Source organism: Ctenopharyngodon idella, chromosome 21 (genome assembly GCF_019924925.1).
Source record: "Ctenopharyngodon idella isolate HZGC_01 chromosome 21, HZGC01, whole genome shotgun sequence".
In the NCBI taxonomy this organism is placed as follows: Eukaryota; Metazoa; Chordata; class Actinopteri; order Cypriniformes; family Xenocyprididae; genus Ctenopharyngodon; species Ctenopharyngodon idella.
Window position 1 is genome coordinate 5,188,831 of NC_067240.1, and position 27,343 is coordinate 5,216,173.

At 37.0% G+C, this 27,343-nt stretch overlaps 1 protein-coding gene across 2 annotated transcripts in view; it reads left to right on the forward strand.

Annotated features, from left to right (window-relative positions):
• Positions 1 to 16,471: 16,471 nt before the first annotated feature.
• Positions 16,472 to 27,343, forward strand: part of ap3b1a (adaptor related protein complex 3 subunit beta 1a) — a 63,223-nt gene continuing 52,351 nt past the window's right edge. The window contains exons 1-3 of one of the 2 annotated variants that reach the window (XM_051877682.1): positions 16,472 to 16,828; positions 25,987 to 26,062; positions 26,189 to 26,263. In XM_051877682.1, coding sequence (XP_051733642.1) covers positions 16,680 to 16,828; positions 25,987 to 26,062; positions 26,189 to 26,263 — 300 coding nt within the window. In that variant the 5' untranslated portion in view covers positions 16,472 to 16,679. The remainder of the gene's footprint in view (positions 16,829 to 25,986; positions 26,063 to 26,188; positions 26,264 to 27,343) is intronic. The other variant, XM_051877681.1, reaches the window with a different exon arrangement.

The following is a 27,343-nucleotide window of genomic DNA, read 5'->3' on the forward strand; positions in this document are numbered from 1 at the left end:
TGAATACTGAAAATCCTAGAGTCATGCTGACCTAAACGTTCTCAAACACCATATTTCATGTTTATAAGACAACTGTGCATTGAATGAGGTAGACAAGAATGAAACAAGATGTTCATAGAGTTTAGGCTCTATGTTCTGTGCTTTCATGTCCAGTCTCTGAGGAATTGCATTCCAAAACCTGAAAATAATGTCAGGAACAAAGATAGGAAGTGATGTCAGCATTGCTGCTCCCCTGCATGTTTTATTCAACATTAGCAGTTTAAGAAAAAAAAAAAGTATTAATTAAAATCTAAAATATTATAGGTTACACAATGTAAATGTTGTCCCTCTAGCTGTTAAAAACAAAACTGCATGCATTTTGCAGAAGAACATTGTTTTGGTTGTGCTTCGGCTCTGTGTGACTGTGCGGATGAATATAGCTAAAAAAAGAGATTATCCTCTTGCTCATAAAACATTACTATAGGCTTAAGAGATATAACCAGTTTAGATGGAAAGGATCTCAAGTTAGCTGAAGATGTTGCTGTAGCTATTCCCATTAATAGACACGGTACTTCCTTAAAGGGGACCTATTATGCAAAATTTGGACATAAATGTGTGTTGGCAGTGTGTGTACACAACCACCCTATAATGATAAAAATCCAACCACTCCTTTTTTTTTAATCCCCATAAATCATAAGCAGTGTCACAGAACAAGCCGTTTCCAGATCCCTGGCAATGTGACGTCACATTAGCCACAGGCCCCGCCCACGAATGTTGACAGACACTGCCGTTTTAACATAGAACCGCCCTAAGCGAGTTCACAGCCTGTTGTACAGTCCACCATTGCTGCACTGATGAGAACGTCTCCCAAGCGTTTTAGGTGTTCTGTAGCTGGATGGATTAATCCACATAGCTCTCTCCATTTACTCCCTAAATCTGAGCCGCTGAAGACGAGGTGGATTCATTTTGTTTTTGAAGAAAATGCTCCCTCAACTCAACCGAAATTCGTTGTGAAAATGCTTTGTGAACGAATGTCATTACAAAGGGACAATACAAAACAGAGGTTGTGCTAAAAAGTTGTTACTCAAGGATAGATCAGTACAAACTGTTCATGATCCAGCTTACAGTCTCCAGAGTGATACTGGATACGGCAGTAATGAAGGTGAGAGCACTTTATTACAGTTCATCGGAGTTGATTTACGGAAATAAAGTGTACCAGTTTATTAAGCACCACCCGAAAAGGCATAAGGTCTTTATATATTTGTTTACTGTTAGTTGTAACGAGTGTTTCTGTGTACTTCCCTATGTATGTTAATGCAAGGGAGAGAGAAAGAGTTTATGGATAATATTTTAATGCACACTTGCACTGTTTTATTATGTTCTTACAGTGATTTTCTAGAGTGAAAACAGACTATTCATATTTTGTGTGAAGTACAATAAACGTTATAAAACTCATCGGTAAACTGGCTTGTACTAATATAGTGGATAAAAACAAGAAGACAATATAAGTTATAACCGTAATTAAACTAAACTATACCTGTTCTATCTCCATGCAGCATATATTCGCAGTTTCTGACATTATAGTGCGTCCTGACTGAATCCTGACAGGGGAGAACGAGCTCTTGAAGCTCCGCCCTCTTAGGCTGAGCGCAGCAGCTCATTTGCATTTAAAGGGCACACACTGAAACAGCGCGTTTTTGCTCAACCCCAAAAAGTGGCAATTTTACCTTGCTATAAAAAATTATCTGTGGGGTATTTTGAGCTAAAACTTCACATACACACTCTGGGGACATCAGACTCAGAGACTAATTTTACATCTTGTAAAAGGGGGCATAAAAAATAAATTCCAGCATAGCGCCACAACAACCCATAATGAAATGACCCTTCATAATAGATAATGCTTTTCGATGAACTCTGTTAGAGAGCTACATATGACAATTTATCTGTTCAGTAAAATACCTTACTCACCATCTCTGTCTCTCTTACAACATTTCAAATCCCTCATGATTTTTTTTGTCTTTATAGAATACAGATTGCTTCAAAGCAGCTTTTAATGATGCAGAGTTAATTCTTCTGTAAAGCAGCTCCAAATAGTGTTCAGCTGAGGTCAGTTCAGTGTTGATTCAGTTCACTTCACTTCAAGAACTGTGTAAAGATCATCAATTTAAAATGAGTTCAGTTCAGCTATAAAGCAGCTGTGTAGAAAACAGTGATATCATCTTCCAGCTCAGTTCAGTTCTCATCCAATAGTGAGTGCAGTCAAATCAGTAATATTCCTGAATGTTAAGTGTCCCTAACTAAGACAGCCAGCAATGAGGTGTAGAGGAAAAAGCTGAAAGTTTATTTGAAGAAGTAATATGCAGACAGCGTGCACAGGATATAATTTCACTCAGGAAGGCAAAATACTGCTACTAACATTACATAAAAAGCAAACGACTGTGGTACACTGCAGTCAAACACAGAAAGATGATGTCAGTAGAGAAATCTAATCAGATCTAAAAATGTGCTTCATATGGTTACATTATACACACACACACACACATATAAAGAAGGGCTCTGTCAGTCACTTCATAGAATTGTTTAGGTGTTCCCATCATATGGATTTATTTTTGATTTGAGCAGTTAGTAAACATAGTTTACCACTAAAAAAAAATTAAATATCCTGTTAAACATGAAAGAATTATCAGTGCTAGGTAGAAACTGATTACATGTAATCTGGATTACGTAATCAGATTCCAAAAATCAAGTATTTGTAATTCAATTATATTATGTTTAAAAATACTTAGATTACAGTTACTTTTTTATTGATTACATGATGACATATTATTCACATAATGGCAGTAAATCATTCATAATTGATTGATAACCCCCTAATTCTTCTTTTTCATGTTTTAGGGTATGTTTACACTAAACTGTTTTCAACTGAAAATGGAAAACTTTTTATGCATTTTGGCCATTCATTTACAATGACAACGGCGTTTTGGGGTCCAGAAAACGCAAACTTTTGGTTTCAAGTTCAAGTTATGGAAAACGATATCGTTATCATCTCCATGTAAACAACAAATATGCAGATCTGTGAAAACGGTGATGTCATGCACGTGCAAGGCAAAGAGAAAACACCTGTGTTTGTTTTCACCTATCAGGCAATCAGTATGACACAGATGCCGGACTCTCAAACATGAATTCGACATGGCACAGGTCTACGGCAACAGTGCATGAAAGTCAGAAACCAATTCCAGCCCTTAAAATCTATTATCATGACTTTGAGAGTCAGTTTTAGTCGTTGATCTGTGACCTAAACCATATACGTCCATATACGCTGTCAGTGATTTCCCATCATGTGACGTACCTGAGCGCACTCTTAATAACTGCATAGTCATGCCAGTCCCGTTTCTGAAAGCCACCGTTCTGCACTTTTGTGTCCATTCAGTCTCTGAAAACACATAAAACTTGTTTTGAGATTAGATTTTCATTAAAAATCACAAACCCCTTGCAGTTCCTTAACAAACCCCAGTTTGGGAAACCCTGATGCAATGTAATGTTTAATGCATATCATGTTGTTGATAAAGAATGGAATATGTTTTCTTTCACTCTGCATTTTTATATTACAGTGGTACAATTTTATCCTATTAAATTCAATGTGATAAACGAGATAGGTCAAAAGTAATATAAAAGTAATCAAAAAGTAGTCAGATTATATTACTTAAAATGTGTAATGTAATGGAACTACATTTTTGTCATGCAATTTGGAATCAGTAGCAGACTACAATTTCTAAGTAATATACTCAGCACCAAGTATTATACAATCATTTAAGACATTTCTTCTTATATAGATCCTTTTTGGCATAAAGGATTCTTTAAAACCGAGTCAAGAACCCTAGGGTACTATATCAAAACCTTTATTTAAAATGAAATGACACTTGGTCTAATATTTTGTATCTAATGCAATGACATTCAGACATGCATTAGTGTCCAAATACTTTTGGGGGCCACTGTACACGATCACATCCACCCCAAATGCTTTGGCTGAGGTGAATGACCTCTGTTCCTGTACAGTGTGCTTGTATTTGTGTGGGAGTGGGTTGATTTACTCTGTGTGACAGTAGTACAAAAACAGATCTGCACTCACAGGAGTGTGTGTTCATGTTCTTCTGTGACTCTGTGTTGTCAGGTGTATGTCGTAGTGTCTAGTCTCAGCTCCACCTGTGATTTATTTATTTGTCTTTCTCTCCCTCCTGCTGTTTTTCTTTTCACTCGTTATTTTGGGTCGCCTCTCCTTGTCCTTCCTTCTCTTGGCCTTTTGTTCCTGCTCTCAGCATGTGGACCCAGATGGCAAAGACCTTAAAACAGACATATTCCCACAGATACTCACTCTCTCGCTGTCTCTGAACCAGATCCATGTGCTTTATTAGCTAATAATGTGTGACTGAGAAAATATTTGACTAATGTCATTCATCATAAATTCACCTCGATGATGTGTTTATATACAGTGTAGCAACTCTTGCGCAACTGTGGAGTGATTTATCTACTCATGTTATGTTATACTGTGAAAGATTTTATTTAGAAAGATTGTATTTATATTTATTTTTAATATAAAATAAGTATAAATATAATAGGAGATATATTATTATTGTACATTATATATTTATACTTATTTTATAATTACTTTGTAAATGAATCGTCATTTTGGCTGCGTGAGATTCTCCAGTTTTGTTGTTGTGGAGCAACTGAAGTGCGAGCTGTTAAAGCTCCGCCCTCTTCTGGATAGTGGGCCGGGAGCAGCAGCTCATTTGCATTTAAAGGGACACACACAAAAACGGTGTGTTTTTGCTCACACCCAAATAGGGGCAAATTTGACAAGCTATAATAAATGATCTGTGGGGTATTTTGAGCTGAAACTTCACAGACACATTTTGGGGACACCAGAGACTTATATTACATCTTGTGAAAGGGGCATTATAGGTGCCCTTTAATATTAATTAGTAATGCAAGTTATTATACAAATAAATTTTAAATAATTTAAATTATTTTGTTATATTAACAACTGTATTACATATGCATTTATTATTATATAAACAAATGCTAAGGAAACAAACTTTCATTAAAACATTATTTTATTAAGCAAATACATTAAGCATGATACTTATGATACTGTGAATATGAGAGACTAGAAACGCGAGCTCTTTCGCCTTCTGTTGCATATACCAAAGTTCAAGTTTAGTAAACTGTGACCTGCAATTTCAGCTTAGGAAAGATATGAACCAGAACGATTAGTTTTTCTAATGTTTACCAGATTGAAATATTAATATACAACCTGAATTCCGGAGATGTTGAGATGTTTTTAATAAAATGAAAACTAAAAGACTTTCAAATCACATGAGCCAATATTTTATTCACAATAGAACATAGATAACATAACAAATGTTTAAACAGAGAAATCTTCACAGAATCTCTCAGAAGTAAAGATGGGCAGAGCTGTGAAAGAGTGCGTAAAAAGATTGTGGAAAACTTTAAAAACAATGTTCCTCAACGTCAAATTGCAAAGGCTTTGCAAATCTCATCATCTACAGTGCATAACATCATCAAAAGATTCAGAAAAACTGGAGAAATCTCTGTGCGTAAGGGACAAGGCCGAAGACCTTTATTGGATGCCCGTGGTCTTTGGGCCCTCAGACGACACTGCATCACTCATCGGCATGATTGTGTCAATGACATTACTAAATGGGCCCAGGAATACTTCCAGAAGCCACTGTCGGTAAACACAATCCGCCGTACCATCTGCAGATGCCAACTAAAGCTCTATCATGCAAAAAGGAAGCCATATGTGAACATGGTCCAGCAGCGCCATCATGTCCTGTGGGCCAAGGCTCATTTAAAATGGACTGCTTCAAAGTGGAAAAGTGTTATGGTCAGACGAGTCCAAATTTGACATTCTTGTTGGAAATCACGGACGCCGTGTCCTCTGGGCTGAAGAGGAGGGAGACCTTCCAGTGTGTTATCAGTGTTCAGTTCAAAAGCCAGCATCTCTGATGGCATGGGGGTGCATAAGTGCATACGGTATGGGCAGCTAGCATGTTTTGGAAAGCACTATGAATGCTGTATATAAAAGTTTTAGAGTAACATATGCTCCCCTCCAGACGACGTCTATTTCAGGGAAGGCCTTGTGTATTTCAGCAAGACAATACAAAACCACATACTGCAGCTATTACAACAGCATGGCTTCGTCGTAGAAGAGTCCGGGTGCTGAATTGACCTGCCTGCAGTCCAGATCTTTCACCTATAGAGAAAAATACGTCAAAGACGACCACGAACTCTTCAGCAGCTGGAAACCTATATCAGGCAAGAATGGGACCAAATTTCAACACCAAAACTCCAGAAACTCATAACCTCGATGCCCAGACGTCTTCAAACTGTTTTGAAAAGAAGAGGAGATGCTACACCATGGTAAACATGCCCCCGTGCCAACTTTTTTGAAACTTGTAGCAGGCATCAAATTTGAAATAAGCTCATTTTGTGCATAAAATTGTAACATTTCTCAGTTTAAACATTTGTTATGTTATCTATGTTCTATTGTAAATAAAATGTTGGCTCATGTGATTTGAAAGTCTTTTACTTTTCATTTTATTCAAATTTAAAATCGCCCCGGAATTCAGGTTGTACATGCATCAAAGTTTTTCTTTCTTTCTCCCTGTAGTTTCCTGTTGCTGCTTTATGGAGTTTCTTTCTACACCTTGTCACATCCATCTTCTTTTTCTTCTTCTTTTAAGCCTGCAGGGTCAAAATCATCTAACTGTGACTGAGGGTTTTAATATCAGCCTGTCATTCAATATCTACATGGACTTTCGTACAGCTAATTTTGAAAAGAGGCAACAGAGAAGAGAGATCACGGGAAAAAAAGGCTCCTAATGCATTCTTAAGATTTACAGGGCTGTGAAATCCTGTCTGATGGCCCTCAGGATGTAAAACTAATCACACACTCACACACTGTCGACCCTGAGATTGTGTGGTCATGGGGCCTGGATGAGCACGATGTCTACAGAGAGAGAACGGAGGGCGCTGGAGGTCACATAAAGGTCATGTGCGCTGGGTGGTTCTTTCCTGTCCAGGGTAAAAGAGCCGCAGTACAGGAGAGGATGTAGGCCATGAGGTCACTTCCTGCTGAGGTGTAAATTTAGCTGGTGGCTGTTGATGATGTTAGTTATTGGTTGGCATCTCTCTCTCACTCCCTAAAGTTTCCTCTCGTTTTCCTCAGGAGTATCTATGCAGGCTTACACGCATCCTGTCCACCGTACATCATTTCCCTGCTGCATTCTGGGATGTATTTTATGAGCGAGTTGTGTATGCGCATGTATTTTATTTTTTTCTCGTGGCAACAATGAATGTTGTCAGCGGAAGTTTAACTTCTTCCTATAACATCATCTTTCCAAAGTCATCCGTCATCCCTGAACAGTGACGGGCTTTATCCATGTCTGTTTAGAGTATTGTTCTGAATATAAGATGACCCCCCCCCCCCCACCCCTTCAAAATGGAAAAAAAGCCTTTTTGAAGACCAAATCTTGTATTTTATAAAGAAAATGCTTTTATTTGAAAATTATTTTATATTGCATATTTTTCATATTTTACTTGTATTGAAAGTACGGTAAATACTGGTAAAATGTACCAACAAACACATTTAAAAATAAACACTTTTTGGCATACCATAAAAATAACCTGTAGCCCATCTGAATTATATAACAATTAGGCTATCCTTCTCATAGTGAAAAACATTTAGCCTATACCAAAATTTCATTAACAGTAAAAGTGAAATCTTATCGTTGCTTTGAAAAAAATAAAATAAAAAAGGTAATTGCGACTTCTTATCTCACAAATCTGACTTATCTCAGAATTGCCTGATATAAACTCGCAATTGCATGTTATAAAGCTGTGAGATATAAACTCGCAATCTGAGAAATAATGTCAGCCTTTTTTTCCCTCTGAATTGGACTTTATATCTCACAATTGCAACTTTATATCATGCAATTTTGACTTTATTCCTTGCAATTGTGAGAAAAAAAGTCAGAATTGTGAGATAAAAAACAAGCTTCCATATTTTTAAGACTGTCTTTTTGCATTCGCGATCTTTTAACATTTAGCTCTGGGTATACTTCATTTTTTTACGCGTACGCTACTGTACGCTACCGACGCATGCGCAGTTTTGAGCAATCTCTTGCCACGAGTTACAACCCACGTAAATATCTTTGTATTCTTTCAAGCTACAGTTGTGCAGATGAGGGTACTTTCTAACCTCTTCACATAATCTCTCATCTATGTAGGCCTCTATCGTCGCTGTAGCTTGCATGTGTTCCGGTCTGTTCTGTTTATGCAGTTTTTCTTTGACTACCTCGTGAATCGACGCCCCCAGGGCACGGTTGCCACCTTGTGGATAAACTAATCATTGCAAAAAAATGAAATGCGCATGTGCGACCTGCGAGTACAAAGTACATGCGGTTACAAAAATCTGGAGGTGCGCGTACAGTACGCACATACTCTTCTCTTGAACTTGATTTTCTTCCACCAGTGAGCAGAAATAGTGAAGAGCAACATATATATATATATATGTTTAAGCTTGCAGTGCATGTAAGCACTATGTTCTGAAACTCTCTCCTTCAGCTCTAGGTCAGTGTGGTTGCTAGATGGTTTCTTATTGGTCAAAAGAACCCACCTCCAAGTCTCTCTTTCAATGATTGATTTTTGCTATTGTACAACTATTCTGATACTGTGATGGGTAAGCACTTCATGTCTAATGTGAAATCTGTGTCCTGAAGCAAAACCAATTAGGAACCTGTTTTAAACTAATCATTTATGTTTTGTTTTGTCCAAATTTCTAGTCTTTGACTAATCACACTGTTCTGTTTTTTCAGGGCAGATCTTCATGATTTTGTCTGTGTTTCTGTGCATATATCCAACAGGTGTGTGAGTTTATCTGTAGCGAATGTCCACTTCCGACAGTCTGAGCTTCATTTATCATCAGGACACACTGATTCATGCGTTTTCTGCTCTGTTTTGAAGCCTTCAAGTGCTGTGAACTCCCCTCGATTGTGTTCCACTTTGAGAAGGTAAAACAATTGAGTTTCTCTCTCTCCTTCTGCATGTGTGTGTGTGTGTGTGTGGTGTAGATAAGAAGTCTGGCTCACTGAGGTTACATGACCCTCAGTGTGTTTACAAACACAGCAGTCAACCCCAATAAATCACTGTCATTATTGTGTGTGTGTGTGTGTGTGTGCAAGAGAGAGAGAGAGAGAGAGAGAGAGAGAAGGAGGACAGGTGCAGCGGATGAGACCAAAGGAAAATCTTTTTTCCCAAAGGAGCAGATTTAAGATCAGAAGATCAGTGTTATTCCTAAACTAATCGCACATAATTCAGTGACACCTCTGTTTATTTTAAACCTCTGCAAATCTATTTGAATCTCCTTGAGATTGTATGATACTTTTTAATATAGAGAGTTTGTTTTAAAGAGTAGGTTCACCCAAAAACGGAAGTTCTGTCATCATTTACTCACCCTCAAGTTGTTCTAAACCTCTATGAGTTTCATTCTTCTGTTGGGCACAAAAGAAGATATTTTGAAGAATATGGGTAACCAAACAGTTTCTGGTCCCCATACTATGGAAGTCAATGGGGACCAGCAACTGTTTGGTTACCCATATTCTTCAAAATATCTTCTTTTGTCAAAAACAATCATTTTTGAATGGCCGCCAAAGGAAAAACAACCTTGAACTCGCCATTTGTATGTACATCTACTCTAAATACCAATACAGCAATAAATAAATAAATAAATAATATTCTGGCCAAAATATATTTCCTACCTCAAAATACTTTTTTTTCCTTTTTTTTTTTTTTTTTTGTGTATTTTGGAGAATATAAATGTTTAGATATTTTTATATTAAATATATATAATAATTTTTATATTAAAATGGCCAAAATATGAGGAAAAACATATTGAAAATATATTAATATTTTACATCTATATTATAGTAATATAGTTTTGGCCATTATATATCAATTATATTTGTTGAAAGATATAAATATTGAAATACTGAAAAGGTTTATTTTAGTGTGTACACTGTAAAAAAGAATGGTTGGTTTAACTTAAAGGTGCAATATGTAATATTTTCTGTCCGCTAGAGGCCTATTCAAAACAAAGGCGTAGCTTGATGACGGCAAGTTTGAATCTTGGGACATGTGGTCTTCACCTCAACGGCCGGTGGAAAATAATCAGGATAGGACTCAGGCAGAAATCATGTTCATGGATGCAATTATTAATGTTACTGTAGTATGAGGCAGAGCAGGACCGAGTGTTGTGGGAGCTGAACGAGGCCGCTGGAGCGATTGCGGCACACACGCCGCGAGCAGCGCAACTTTTATTATGCCACAGGCGCCGGCGCTGCTTCTGCTTTTCTGGTCATGAGTATGAGGTAACGCAGCTCTGTTTATCATATTAGATACATTTGAGTGTGTTGAAAATGTTATAACGTTACTCTGTGTGTTCGCTCGGCGGCTGCTGTGAGACACTTGTGTGAGACACACTGCAGTAAGATAGATTGATCATATTAAATGCTGGATGGCTTGTGTTGATAAATGGCATGCAATTCATTTTAAAACGTATTGTATGATGGAGAAAATGCTGTATTACTGTTACTAAAAATAAAGCTGCATCTGATTATGCTATGTTAGCTACTTCACAAAATAGTGTTTTTCTCTGAGGCATGGTAAAGCATGGTACTCGCAAAAAATCAAGAAAATTAGATTTAAACAATGACTAAACGTGTTGAGCTATATAACAATAATTTGTTTTCTGTCTATAAATATATCAAAACAGTTGTTCCCTTGTTTATTAAAACATGTAAGTATTAAAGATTCTTTGGTGTTTCCATGGTTTCTACAAAATAAAACCGGAAACAGAGGGTAACGCGGGTATGACGCAATTGACAGGCGACTCCTCACACGTCCCGGAGCCTTGGATAAAATTGCAATTTTCTCACGATTTACAAATAGTTGCAAACATTTGGGATATTGTAAGTACTCAAGTGAACAAAATATATAACACTGGCCTAGTGGTTTTTGGATATTTTACTGCAAAATTCTTACATATTGCGCCTTTAAAGTAAGTTGCCTTAAAATTTTGAGTTCATTGAAATTAAAAATTTGAGTTAATACAATGAAGACGATTGATTTAATCAACAGAAACGAAAAATATTATTTTATCTGAAACACATTAATTATTGAAGTTGATTTGACAAATAAAAAAATGTTGATAACATATGAAAATAATTTTTTACAGTGTAGGGCGACAGTATTTTTCATTATAATAATTTTTATTTGTGTCACTAATGTGAAGTGTGTTGTGAATATTTTTTTTTAAAGTTGAAGTATGCAGTTTGTTTTGTGTAGTCAAAATGAGTGTGCATAATGAAGTGTTTAGTGTTCACTGTGTGATTTTTAGCACTAGAGGTTGACTGGTGAAGAATGAATGAACTGATGGGACAATCTTGAGATTCCCCAGAGGAAGACAGGGAGGACAGAGGTCAGAGGACAGAGGGACAGATAAAGAGTTAATGCTGAGGTCTCGCTCTCTCTTCTCCACATCTCTGAGCAGGAATTCATCAACATTCAGCTGCTAATCACTGTTTAAACACACTTCAGCGCACACAACCACACACAATACCAGCCCTCACTAACACACACACACACTGATCTAATCCTTACATATCAATCTAATAAAAAGACTTTTACTTAAGACACTTAATAAAACAAATTAAACACTGAATCTGAAATATCACAGTAAAAATCAGACCAGAAGTTTTAAAGGCGACTCTCTGCCTGTCAATCATTTTGCACTTTTGGTTTTAGTGCACAAGACAACGAAATAAAATTTTCCAGTGTTTCAGCCTGTCCTATTTCTCAACCTTTGAGGTTCTTCATTTCTTTGACAACAGGAAATCATCTTTCACATGTTTTCTAGAAAAACCCTGCTTTTGGAAAAGAACAAAATGAAGGGAAAAAGAAAAGAACAAAAAACATGTCCAATGTGTTTATATTTCCAGCTCGGCTGAACTTCTGATATCTGTGGCACAAACTGCCAAGCATGAATGGGAATATCAGGAAATGGCATCTCAGTTTCCTGTTTCTTCCAGAGGAAAAACTCAATCCACTTCTCTCTCTCTCCTCTCTCTCGTGTTTCTTTATCTTTACCTTTCTATCTCATCTGTACAAGAGCATGTAGATTGAAAGCATGACTCTGGTAACCCTGCGGGGAGTATTTTTGCATATCAGAAACAATGAGAGAACATTTGTCTAAACATTTGGTTTATTGGAAATTTTTCATTGAATTCTAGTGAGTGTTTCACCAGTGACAGATTGTTTTGGGAGAATCTTTTTTATATATATATATATATATATATATATATATATATATAACCCGAATTCTGGAAATGTTGGGACGTTTTTTAAATTTGAATAAAATAAAAACTATAAGACTTTCAAATCACATGAGCCAATATTTTATTCACAATAGAACATAGATAACATAACAAATGCTTAAATGGAGAAATTTTACACTTTTATACACTAAATGAGCTCATTTCAAATTTGATGCCTGCTACAGGTCTCAAAAAAGTTGGCACGGGGGCAACAAATGGCTGGAAAAGCAAGAAATTTTGAAAAGATTCAGCTGGGAGAACATCTAGCAACTAATTAAGTTAATTGATATTAGGTCTTTAACATGATTAGCTATAAAAGGGATGTCGTAGAGAGGCAGAATCTCTCAGAAGATGGGCAGAGCTGTGAAATTGTGGAATACTTTAAAAACAATGTTCCTCAATGTCAAATTGCAAAGGCTTTGCAAATCCCATCATCTACAGTGCATAACATCATCAAAAGATTCAGAGAAACTGGAGAAATCTCTGTGCGTAAGGGACAAGGCCGAAGACCTTTATTGGATGCCCGTGGTCTTCGGGTCCTCAGATGAAACTGCATCTTTCGGCATGATTGTGTCAATGACATTACTAAATGGGCCCAGGAATACTTCCAGAAACCCCTGTCGGTAAACACAATCCGCTGTGCCATCTGCAGATGCCAACTAAAGCTCTATCATGCAAAAAGGAAGCCATATGTGAACATGGTTCAGAAGCGCTGACATGTCCTGTGGGCCAAGGCTCATTTAAAATGGACTGCTTCAAAGTGGAAAAGTGTTCTATGGTCAGACGAGTCCAAATTTGACATTCTTGTTGGAAATCACGGACCTCCGGGCTAAAGAGGAGGGAGACCTTCCAGTGTGTTATCAGTGTTCAGTTCAAAAGCCAGCATCTCTGATGGTATGGGGGTGCATAAGTGCATACGGTATGGGCAGCTTGCATGTTTTGGAAGGCACTATGAATGCTGAAAGGTATATAAAGGTTTTAGAGCAACATATGCTCCCCTCCAGACAACGTATATTTCAGGGAAGGCACGTGTGTTGATTAATAAACTAGGAAGACATGTTGGATTATATGATGACTATAATGTATGACATAATGTGAATAATGCTTTTTGATGTGCATTATGTTTATGTGTATTTTACAAAGATAATGTTGACAATCAGTTGTTGAATAATTATATTAATATTAATAAATTATAATTATTTATTTAATTTATTTAATATAGTTAAATTATGTATTGTTTAATTGTATTAATTTTTATTTGAGCAAAATCGGGCAGGTTTTTGTTGCTATTTCAGAAAAAAAGGGCTTTATTTTACATTTAGCTCACTGGGTTTGTTTGTCAGTGTGGGATTGTAGATTTACGACGAATAAACAAACATCTTATTCTTGCCCAAAGAGACAAACACACTAAAGCTTTTGTCTTGTATCACAGGCATAAATAATATGACATCCTGTGATGCCGTATTTTCCCTCTCTTTCTTTGCTAAGTGTGTGTGTGTGTGTGTATCTGTGATCCTGATAAACAACTCCCTACGTTGTGGAGAAAAAATGTTCTGGTCCCCATGAGGAAAATGGCTTATAAATAATACAGAATTATGTTTTTTTTTAAATTGTACAAATGCTGAAAGTTTTCTGTGAGGGTTGTGTTTAGGGGATTTAGAAAATGATTATGTCTATGGAAAGTCCTCATAGAACATGGAAACGTGTGTGTGTGTGTGGGTTTGTGTCTCGTGAACCCTTAAACTCAAATATTTTATGATCAGCAGTAATTATTATGAGGTAAGCTATGATGTCATGAAATCTGAAATCTGGACCTGATGTAAAGCTCAGTGCTGTCTGTAAATGTGCCTGTTAACTGACCCTGAGACTGTGAGACCTCTAGCCTTGTGCTCTATAAACATTACGAGACAGAAAACATCCCCCACGCCAGCCTTACCTGTTTCAGATATTCTGCGGCACAGACACAGAACTTTAAACATATGCCTTTACAATGAGACGATATACAGCCCTGGTCAACAATGAGCTGATTGCTTCGGTTTAAAGAGTAACTCTTGACTTCTCCAAAAGCTTTACAATGTAAAGGTGACTATAGGGTCAAACATGTGGAAGTGAGGAGAAAATAAAGAAGTGAGGTAAAGAAAAAAGTGGGATTGTAAGCAAGTGAGGGTTTTGTATGGAAAACCATTTCTGCCACATAAGAAAAAAAAATAGCTGAAAAACAAATATGCTTTGGTAATTCATAATTATGACATGCTAAGTCATAATTCAGAGATAAAAAGTCATAATTATGACAAAAAATGAAATTCAGATTATAAATGTCGACATAAAACATTGAAAGTGTGATAAATGCGACATTATGACATACTAACTCATAATTATGAGATTAAAAAGTGAAAATTATGAGATAAAACGTAGAAATTATAACTTTTTATGTCATAATTACATAATAGTTACTTTTTAAATCATCATTTCGACTTTTAATCTCATAATTATGACTTCGTATGTTCGATTTTTATCTCATCAAGTTTAATGATTTGTAAAACATTATTTTTCGTTCTTATGTGGCGGAAATGGGCTTCCATAGCTGCTGATAGTAAAGTTAGAAAGTCAAGTTTTTGTTCATGTACTACAGAAACACGAGTGAAACGGGCCACTTGTGTTGACATTTGACGAGCAAACACGGGCTTTCAGATCACCAACAGCGCCATGACAAAACAAGATGCGTACTAATATTTTTAATTAGGATTTGTCGCCCTCTGCTGGTTATTAAGAGCATCACTACGGGTATTACCATAACAACCATACATTGTATGTATATAATTTATATATTATGTATTAGATTATCTGGATATTGTCTTATTTTATTTATTTATTTTTTTTTTTTTTTAAATCTAGTAATTAGAATATCTGGAAAAGTCTTTGAAAAACCATGGAAATTCGGTGATTAAAAGCAAGGGGTTAAATAAGGCGACAACCTGCCAGTCAGTACATCAAAGTGCCACGGTATTATCATCTGATACGTGATTATACCATAGTACCATCACAGTACTTTTTGTAAGGGCTGACAAAATATTATCTTGTCTTTTAAAAAAAGTTTAATGTTCTGTTAAATAATTAATAAAGAAAATATAAAAATACAAAGAGTGAGAGAGAACGTTTGGGGGCTATATTTAATAATTAAATAGGATCATAAAACAATATGGAAAATCTAAAAAAAAAAAAAAAAAAAAGAGTCCTCGTTTAGTTTGAAAGTTTGTATAACATTAATAATTAATGAGGATAATAACGTGCGATACAAAGGCGATGATAAAAAGACATTAGGCCTATACAAATGAATGATGAAAAAATAATGTATATGAAAAATATGATCATAGGACTTATATATATGTGTCATAAACCAAGAACAATACAACTAGAAATGTTAATTGAAAAGTAAAGAATTATTAATAATAATAATAATAATAATAATAAAATATAATAAAACAGTGTCAGAGGACAATACACCAATAGCAAAATTATAATAAACAAAAGGAAAAGGGTTTTAAAATTTGTTTTGGAGTCAGTCAGACCACTTTATTTATTTTTTATTTTTATTTTTTTTTATAGGTAAAATCGAACTTTTTTTTTTTTTTTTTTCTCCAAAATTATTTATTGTACAAATTTCACATATATTCAACAGATATAAATGTTTCACAGATAATGCTCTGATGAGTTTCATATCATCATGAATCAATAACACTTTTACCTTAGTTATTATATATTGCGAACAGTAACATTCATATCAAAAATATTAAAAAAAAAATATCTCCAGAAATTAGAAGAAAAAAAGAAAAGAAAAAAAAACAAAAAAAAAAAAGGGTATACATGTATATTTAAATTAAAGAAGAGGAATTTAAGTCTTTGTAAATGTTTATAGTTCTGATTGCTTTGCGGTTTGACAGTCCTTGTAATGTTTCAAAATAAATCTTCATGTCAGCCTTGAAAAGTCAGACCACTTTATTTTATGAATGTTGAGAGTTTGGTCTTCGTCATGCTGCCGTCATGTGACGGTCATGTGACTTAACTCCAGCTCACTTCCGACTCTGCGTGGAAGAGGGGAAAAGTTGTACGTCAGGAGTGAAAAAAGTTTTTGTCTTTCGATTCATTCAGTGAAAAATAGCAGCGCGACATTGTTAAAACACAGCTGGCTTTATCGGAGGGTAGATAAGCTTGTGCTGCTGTAGTGACCAGTGGAAATCGGGGTAAATGCTCGGGATGTCCGCCAACAGTGTGTCGTACAATGATCAGGGCTCGGTGGAGTCCGGCGTGGACGCGGCGCAGGAGAACAGCAACATCCCCGGGAGCATCAGCAGCGGAGGGGCCGCGTTCAGCCTCTTCAGCGCCGACTACAAGAAGTAAGAGACGCGATGACCCGGAACACACACACACACACACACACACACACACACACACACACTCTCACACACTCACATGCAGCAGATGTGCATGAATGCGTTAGTAGCAGTGAAGATGTTGTTTTTAAGTATGCTGCTTAAATTACTAGTAAACATAGTTACTTTGATTTAACCGTGATTTTTGAGGAGTCATCTTTATTTACTGTGGCTTTTAGTTTCCACAGATATTATTATTAGCTATTATAGCAGAATATTTGGTGTGTTTTATGATTTTTGTGCATGGTTGGGTGTCAGGTGATGCCTCGTCCAGTATGGAGTAAGTGGAGAGGGACACCCGTCCTTTTCGTGAACAGCTATTTTTGGTTTTTAAACATATTGTGGATTGATATGTTGGGTTAGAATTAGTATTATTATACTACTTCCTTTGTAAGATCAACTGCCTCTGTAATTTTTGCATGGAGCGTAGATTAGCCAGCCACAGTTATCACTGAAGGGCCAGTGTGAGTTTGACAGATCTGTCATTTGCCTTTTCAGGTCAGTAGGCTGTTGTGTCGTCACCAAGTTAACCTGACATTTTTCTTTTAAATGAGCATTTTAAATTTTGTATGTTTTTAATTTTACTCTTATCGGTGACATTTCATTCACTGACTAATTACCTTTTCATTGCCATTAAAGTGAAATACTGGAGCCTAATGAAAAATGGTTATATATAAATATATATATATGTGTATGTATGTATGTACGTATGTTTGTAATGGAATCCAGCTAGTAGTTGCTGTGCAAGTAAACTCTCAAGAGATGCTCTAGCGACTGACACTAGGGGTTGCAGCCTTTAGCCTCCTTGTTAGATTGTCCGACTCCCACGCCGGGGACCCGGGTTCGAGGCCCGTGCATCGTGGGGCGAGTAGGACCTGGGCAGATGGGCTATATATATATATATATATACACACAGGGCCTAAAACTAACTTTTTGCCACACCTGCCAAGTGACTTGAGAAAATTTACCAGCTAACACTATTTTTTTCTCAGCCATGAAACAAAAACAGGCAGTACTGACACCAATATTTTAGATACTAGTGAAAAATCACATTCCTCTACTCCAATTTCGATACCACAGCTAAAACTACTAGCTTAACTAATATAATTTTAATAGAATACACTTTTAAACACAAGTAAACAGTCAGTAATAATATAACAAATGATCAGATTACTAGCAATAGCACAAATAAATACAATGCAACAAAGATACACATGAAATTGTTTTTCATGCAGGTCTAACAGTAGTTTTCAGGTACAGGTTTTAATAAAGTAGGCTAATCAAATAAATAACACTGCATAGTCTTCATATCATTTTTAAAGAGCAGTGGGTGATTTTTTTTTTCTTTTTTTTTTTTTCTTCTTCCTTGTTTGGTTAACATTAAAAATGCAGACAGCACAGCAGCAGGGTTATTAGGATGCTGTCACTTTAAGAGCGAATGCATGCACAGATCATGCATTTTCTTTCTTAACTGAAGACATAACTGAATATGTTTACTAGGATACTCACTGAGATGGGCATTTTTTTGACATAATTTTGTGTGAATTTGTCTGTTCAAGCACAGGAAGGCATGAAAGAGATCTCAACTTAGTATTTGCGCGCTGTCTGAAGCGGCTTTCAGGGCGCACGGTTCAGATGTTGAATTCCCTTTCGCATGTTCTAGCACTTATTTTACAATGATTATTTACAATGGAAAACCTAAACTTTGGTGATGATGCAGCACTGACCGTTAACTGTACAGAGAGATGTTCACATTCATATTCTCACAACATTGCTTTGAATTCATAAAAATATTACCCGCCATCTGGCGACTGACACAGTTTCATATACTTGCCAACACCGATTTTTACTTGCATTTGGCGCTTAATTTTATTTATATATATATATATATATATATATATATATATATATATATATGTATATATATGTATGTATGTAATGTATAATATAATTTCTAATACATGTAAAAAAAAAAAAAAAAAACTGCACAAAGAAGGATTTTCTGGTGGGTCAGCATAAATTTTGAGCCTTGTTTTTCTTGCAAACTCATGCAGTTGGTTGTTGCAGCCCTCCTCCAGCAGGGGGCAGTGTGCCTGTAATATCAGAGCACTGACCCTCTGGTGAAGATATTACATCAAGCTAGTAGTGGCTCTACCATTGGAGAAAGCGAAAAAGGCTAACTTGGATCATGTGTGCCTTGATAACCAATCACATTACAGCCTTGACATCATTAAATTTCGTTCAGTTTTTGCGACAGTCAATCATTGTTTTTGGATACCATAGAAATGAATGAGAAGTGCTGTAAACTGAATCATACCTGGCTGTCATGCAATTGTCAGTGACTTCTCTTATAAAACAGCATTTTTTGGTGTAAACTCTAAAAATAGATCAATCCAAGACTAATGTTTAGGAGCAAAGATGTTGAAGATTAGCCGATGGGCTGTCGAATCATTAAATGATAAGCTGTTTTCCCACAAAAACAGTTTATTCAGCATAGTGAAGCCTCTCTTCCATTGACATACATTAATAAAAAAAGAGGCCTCTGGTTTCTTTCCCTGCATACCACAACGTTAGCAGGCTTTTTTTTTTGCTAACCTTACATGTTTGCCTTTGGCGAAACTAGGCCTGGGTCACTAAATAACATTGTTTCTATTGTTTCATTGTGCTGTCTGGATCTTGATCTGCATACTGTATAGTTTTTGCTATTTGTCCAGACTGTCTCAGTGTTTGTCTTCTCCAGCCTCTTTGTGAAGGCCATAGACAGGGCTGACGTCAAACCCTCATGTCTTTTTCCCATGGGATCTTAACTCCATTTAGCTTTAAGGAATCTGTTCCAACAGTTACTGTATTGAATGACAAATTTCCCTCCCTGATACTGTTTCCTGCATTAATGAGCCTGTTAATTGTTTAATCTGATGGGATGTATGAGAATTATGCCATTTATTACGCTGCGAAAAGACTTCACTGCTGGTTAGTCTTTATTTGTTCACTGTTACGACATCGTATGGATTTCTTTCTGTTGTTAAGAGGGTCATTGTTTGCATGTGTGGTATTGTTTGCTTTCTAATATTAGCCCTTCTCTGCTTCCTGAATTCAAGATCATGGTTTTCTGCTGTAGCTGATGGTAGGATGGTTTGTGTGTGTGTTATTGGTGTTTTGAGGATAATAACGGAAGGATTCTTAATGTTATTTAGGCCTAACTGAATTGGCTCTCTCACATGACTGCAAGCAGAAGGCTGAAGTCATGAGGACTGAGAGAGAAGCCTTAAGAATGAGACACAGGGATAACAACACTGAGAACACACACTTAAAGGAACACTCCACTTTTTTTGAAAATAGGCTCATTTTCCAACTCCCCTAGAGTTAAACAGTTGAGTTTTACCGTTTTCGAATCCATTCAGCTGATCTCCAGGTCTGGCGGTACCACTTTTAGCATAGCTTAGCATAGTTCATTGAATCTGATTAATTATATCATTGCGTAATATCATTGCGCCTGCTGCACCCATGGTACGGCAGCAAAGTTCCTTGATTGTTACGCTGGAATGACAGTATAGTTCCTAGCCATATCGGCCTAGAAAATCGCAACTTTTCATTTTCCGTCGGTCTTAGTACACAATGTAACTACAGAAGAATCAAGTTTTAAATAGGAAAAATATCGAAACCCGTTGGTAATTTTTGAGCGAGATGCTAACGGTCTAATCAGATTCAATGAACTATGCTAAGCTATGCTAAAAGTGGAGATCGGCTGAATAGATTCGAAAACGGTAAAACTCAACTGTGTAACTCTATGGGAGTTGGAAAATGAGCCTATTTTCAAAAAAAGTGGAGTGTCCCTTTAAAGGCACAGTTCACCAAAAAAATGAAAAGTGTTATAATGTCAAGCACATATGACTTACTTTCTTCTCTGGAACTTAATGTTAGATATATTAGATTTATATTGTGATATTATTGATATCTACAGGTCTTTTCCATATGATTAATTGTGATCTCAGATCCAAAATTGACGAAAAGCATCATAAAAGTAGTCCATACAATGAGATTAACAAACCAAAATTTAAGTCATTATTCACGGACAATCTTCCACTCCAGTAGAGATGCGCTCGTCGACCAGCCATTAATCGGAACCTGGCGTTATTTTGCTCCAAACACACGATCGGCACATGTCAGGAATTGACCTATTGGTAAGCCCCGCCCCCCCCAGTTACTGTTGCTAACTCGGACAAACAAACGGAGTTGCTAACTCTCTTACAATGACAACTGTCAGTGTGAAAACCTTGTCCCAAGATATTTTTGATAAATTTTGGATGCAGTGAGCGCAGTGCAGAGCTTCCGTGTTTACGTCCAAACGCCAACTCGGTATTGGCCGACGCTGTTCACGTGAGCTCCACGATACATGCGTGTGATCCTGACGAAGGAGCCGGCCAATACAGAGTCGGCGAACGGGTGTAAACACGGAAGCTCTGCACTGCGTCAACTGCGTAGGAGACTGACAGGGAAGAGGAAAAATTGTTGAATAAAGTCATTATTTTTGTTTTGTTTTTGTGCAAAAAAATGTATTCTCGTCGCTTCATAACATTAAGGTTGAACTGTAGTCACGTTGACCATTTTAACAATGTCTTTACTACCTTTCTGGACCTTGAATGTGTTAATTTCGTTACTTTCTATGGGGGATTAAAAAAACCTCTTTGATTTCATTAAAAATATCTTAATTTGTGTTCCGAAGATTAACGAAGGCCTTACGGGTTTGGGACGACATGAGGGTGTGTAATATATGGCAGAAATGTAATTTTTGGGTGAACTAACCCTTTAAAAGCCTGTGTTCACTATCACTGGTATAAACGGCATACAGGTTTGCATCGACATGAAGGTAAATAATGACAAAAATCCCTCAGAATAATTACTTGTGTTAAAGTGGAAATCTGACAGATTCAATCCAGTGTTTTCAACCAGTTGAATATGGTCTTCGCAGCCTAAAACACATTTGCCGGGCCATGTGTGTAAAATATTCTAACCGTTCATGCCTCCAGTTCACTATTTGGGTTTGACTTTTGTTTCAGACTTGTTAGCTATATGTTGCTGCCTTGCTTGGCAGAGGAAGTTTCACTTTATCAGGATAAGCAGACCTGCTGTGAACGACGAACACAAGCAAAGAACGCAATTCTGTGTAGGTGATTAAAGTCTCGGGTTGAAGATAAGAGCCTCTATACTTCCTCTGAAGGGAGGTGACCACTGCCGCAAAGAAATACCACAACTGGAGTCGGCTCTCCAATCTTTCTGTTCTGACCTCACTGGACTTCCTTTCCATTTTACCCACTTCTTAGTTTGGCTACAGTTCACAACTGGCACTCAAAGGGACTCAACTCACAAGCTCTGGATTTTCTGAGGTTAAGCATCTTTAGTTGAGCATTCCTGATAGTTTCAGACATCAGGAACACTCTCCAGCCTTGTTGTTTTGACCTTGCTGGACTTTTTTTCCCCCATTTTACCCTCTTCCTAATTTGGCTACAATTCATAACTGGCACTCAAAAGGATGCAAGCTTTGGATCTGCTGAGATTGAGCATCTCTCAACCAGAAATGGAGACCTGAGGCTTTATCATACTCTGATGGTGAACCAAAAGCAAGATACATCTTTGGAAAACTGACCATATATCAGGAGAGCTGCGATGGAAATGGAGGGAATTCAGGCTTCAGTCTATGATAAGAGTGAACCATTGTAACCTCGCTGGTCTCTCAGTGCTCATGGACTTAATTGATGTGTGATGGTCACACTGGATGGTTGTGCGACTGCTGCACGTGGCCATTAACCAGATGATTGAGTCAGACTGGAGGATAGTGCTATCTTGTCCCTCTCTGGTCTTCTCGACGGCATCGGTGGAGAGAAAGGAACCAGCAGACGTTGGCTTTCATCCCCTGTCAAACTTTCTCTTGGCTTTTGCTTCTGAGACCTGGTCTTCTGGGTTGATTTGGAGAAATGGACAATCTCGTAATCCTGTTTGGATGGTTTCTACATGGATTTACAAAGATGAGCGAGGCCTGAGGAAGCTCTTGTGATTGACAGATGAATGGCTCTTCCAACACATCCAGTTTTTTTGATCATCTTGACCTCCTCTACTGCTGTGGTTTGTGGTTTTATTAATTCTTTACAAGTGTAAGATGAACGGAGGATTGGGTAGCTTGCGCTTGGAGGCCGCTGGAGCTCTGCGGACCGCTCTCGTCTCTGCCGAAAACCTTCAACTCACGCTGAAATCAGACCTGAGCTTAGAGGAACAGGCTCTGACCAACAACCACAGCAGTGGTAATGGGGAGAAACCAAGCAGAGGGTATGAGAAATGCTCAAGAATAAAAGATTTTCATGCCCAGCTAGATTAAATCACTTTGAAACAAGGAATTTGTTTCTGAGATGGAAAAATTAGACAGAGATCTAGTGGTTTTCAGTGCTTTCCTTCCTTCCTATTTTCTTCGTCGAGATATATCTGTCAGTTTATCAGCTTGCCGTCTTATTCGGTCTTTTATTCAAACACTCACATGATGGTATGAACCTCTTTATAATCCAGTTCCTTTTGCTTAAATAATGGCCATCTGTAACATGATAGCAAATGTCTTTAAATTGTCTGTAGAACGTGCCTCTCACATGGTCTCTATATAAGTGACAGAGCTGTACAGACCGAGGAATGACCAGAATCCACACAGACTAATCTAATGTGTCTGACTGTCATGAATCTGCTTGAATGGAAATCAATTCTGTGTTTTTAAGTGTCCAGGAATTTCTAAACTTTATCAGCAAAATCCCTTTGACCTAAAGTATTTATTTACTTGAATTACTAATAATTAAAATGATTTGATTTTAAGTTAATATTTCAGTCATTTAACAAAACTTTTGTATGTACTTTTGTATCAGACTTCCTGTCTAAGGAGGGAAATTTGTCATTCAGTACAGTAATTGTTGGAACAGATCCCTTAAAGCTAAATGGAGTTAAGATCCCGTGGGAAAAAGACATGAGGGTTTGACATCAGCCTTGTCTATGGCCTTCACAAAGAGGCTAGAGAAGACAAACACTGAGATAGTCTGGACAAATAGCAAAAACTATACAGTATGCAGATCAAGATCCAGACAGCACAATGAAACAACAGAAACAATGTTATTTAGTGACCCAGGCCTAGTTTCGCCAAAGCCAGTTTATGGTAGATCTGCATGATTCTGGTTAAATTAGGGCTTTTCACACTTTAAATAGTTAACCCTGGGTCATTCTAAACCCCTCATAATTTACCTGGGGTTAACAATTAATCCTGGGTATTCGTAAGCTGATGTTTCAAATTCCTAAAGTTAATGTTCTTATTTGCATATTTTCGGTGTCAGTGTCATTGATTGGATAAATGCAGCTTATTGTTTACATAGCTCTAGCATTGCGCATCCTCGTATTGCCGACTGTACTATCGAGTTTATGCTGAATGGACATTTTGGATTATAAAGGTAAGAATGAAACGGTCTCTTCGTCACTCAAATTGTCGCGATTTCTGTCAGCGTTTGACATTTTTCCTCTCAAATGCTGAATTTATTGTTTATATACAATGTTCAATGTTTCCGTGACTGTCCAAAGCATGTGAATATGAGGCATGCAATTGGTTGTCGGTTGCTAAGCGTCTAGCTGTAACATTATAACACCGTGTCGTTTCACACTGTACAAGTTTGGCACCGCAATGCGGGGTTAACAGTGCAAAAGTGGTGCTAACCCTGCTTCAGAGTAGGGTTTCATAACCCCGGGTAAAAAGCAGTGCTAACCCCGCTTCTAAATTACAAGTGTGAAACGTTCCTTTACCCGGGGTTAAAAGCGGTATTTAGAACGACGATAACCCAAGGTTAAGTGCAGTGTGAAAAACCCATTGAGAATCAGTTTCACAATTCTCCCACAATTCTAAATAGACAACTAAACAAAATAACATGTGATTTACTAGAGGTTCTAACAAAATGTTAATTGCTGCAGTCTATTAAAAAAGTTTAATTAATCTGGAGGAATTATTTTATTTAATGATTCAATGACTCACTCATAAATACTTCACTTGTTTCATTACTGGATGAATCTGCGTTTTTAAAAGAATCTCTTGAATGAATGATTTAATTATGTACATTTTTAAGTTGCTTGTCGCCACCTGGTGGCATAACAATGTGATTGATATAATCATTTTTTGAAGCGCCAAGTTACTAGTGGAAAAACGTGATTGGATTTGCTCTGTTTTGACAACTACTGTAGACAATGACATCACATCAGTGTTTATATCTGAACTATAATCTTTTATCCTAGCACTAATGTGATAATACGAATATTTGTAACGCAGAAATAACCAAACAGTGTTTGAAAAGACTTGTGAAGCCATTTCACACCTATACTGTACATGATAACTGCTCTCTCTGGCTCAGCGGCCGCACCAACGCAGATTTGAATGTTCCGGTGTGATTTAGTAAAAGGTTTAATAGACACAGCCGAATCGTTAATGAGTTCACGTGGGTGTTTGAATTGAGATCGCAATCTTTTAACGATTAATCGTGCAGCTCTAGTTCACGGTTCTCTGATGTCGGTTAATGTCATGAGATGCATGTGAATAATTTTAGTAAGTGTTTTATTTTAAGTGTTTTTATTTTAAAATGGTTTATATTTTTAATTGTAAATTTTTATTTGAATTTATGATTTAATTAATGTATGGTAGTACAATATCATAATTTTTAAAATTCAGTACCTGACCCACATGACTGCGTGCTGCTGTTCATAGGTTGACATTTTTTTAATAATATATACAAATATTATTCTATCTATCTGAAACTAAACAAAAATGCTATTATATATTATTTGTAATAGATAATAATTTATGTTTTTATATATATATATATATATATATATATATATATATAAGAGAGAGAGAGAGAGAGAGAGATAGATAGATAAACTAAATAAAAATACTGAATCTGTTGAATACATAAATTCATTCATTAACATTTAGTTGAACTGAACTACTCTCATTTCATCAGTAAAACTATATGGTTATCATGGTACGTTGAATGTCAGTGGTTTTTCCTGTGTGTTTAAAAGTGAGCTGCTGTAACGCTGAATCATCTGTTTCTCTGCAGGAATGAAGATCTGAAGGAGATGCTGGAAAGCAACAAAGAGTCTCTGAAGCTGGAGGCTATGAAGAGGATAGTTGGGGTACGTCATACTGAGAGACAGGCATCTCGTATTAAGATCATATTAAGAATGACTACATTTATAAAAGCCATAAAAACATCAGTGTGATGCTTCATTCTTCATTTTCAATTTTCATCTCTCTATCAGTTGATTTCCAAGGGAAAGAATGCATCCGAACTTTTTCCAGCAGTAGTGAAGAACGTTGCAAGTAAAAACATTGAGGTAAGAAAAGATGCTCAACTGCTCAAACACTCACACAACTTGCAAAATTAGTTTTGCTCATGTTTTTTTTCTTTTTTTTTCTCTGGTTTGATTTGAGAGCGAAAAATCGTTTTACAGCTGTGAGGACCCCTGTGGACAGGGGTTATTTTTGATCAGGCATCTGACATGGGAGGCCTTGTATATGAAGAATGAATGTTTAGATGAAAAGAAGAATGTTTGGACAGGATGATGGAAAGACATGAGAGGTGGTTGGGAAAAATGTCCAGGCTGAAGAGGACGGCTGGTGTTTTGAGGGGTTGGTGTGTAATTGGTGGTCTAGTGGCCCAGTCACGTTCTCTCTGTCTCCCCCATGTCTGACGCTCCGCGCTGGGCAGCTGTTTGCCTAAAGCTGCTGCCCTCTGGAGCTCAGAGACACGGGGACTCTGGCATTGATCCACACACACTTATGAGACAAGACCACAGGTGTTATAGCTGAAACCATTGATCCACTCACTGCAGGGTTACACACACACACACACACACACACACACTCACTCACTCACTCACTCACTCACTCACTCACTCACTCACTCACTCACTCACTCACTCACTCACTCACTCACTCACTCACTCACTCACTCACTCACTCACTCACTCACTCACTCACTCACTCACTCACTCACTCACTCACTCACTCACTCACTCACTCACTCACTCACTCACTCACTCACTCACTCACTCACTCACTCACTCACTCACTCACTCACTCACTCACACAACTGACCCTTCAATAAGCTCCACCCCTCTTTAGTTACTGTTTCTAACTGAGACAAGCTTAACAGAACATCCTATAGGAGTGAATTAAATGTATTTCAGTAAAATGTTCATTATTGATATTACTCTTTTTATACAAGTTATGGCATTAAAATCATTTTAACTGCCCTTTATCTATGAAGAAATAGTTCAGTTATAATGTAATATTTCAAATTATTTTATTCCATAACCCCCAAATATGAGGATCCCCTTATAATACTATAAATGTGTATAAAATATAATTTGGAAAATATTGCTATATATTACTTGCGGTTAGGTTGAGATCTT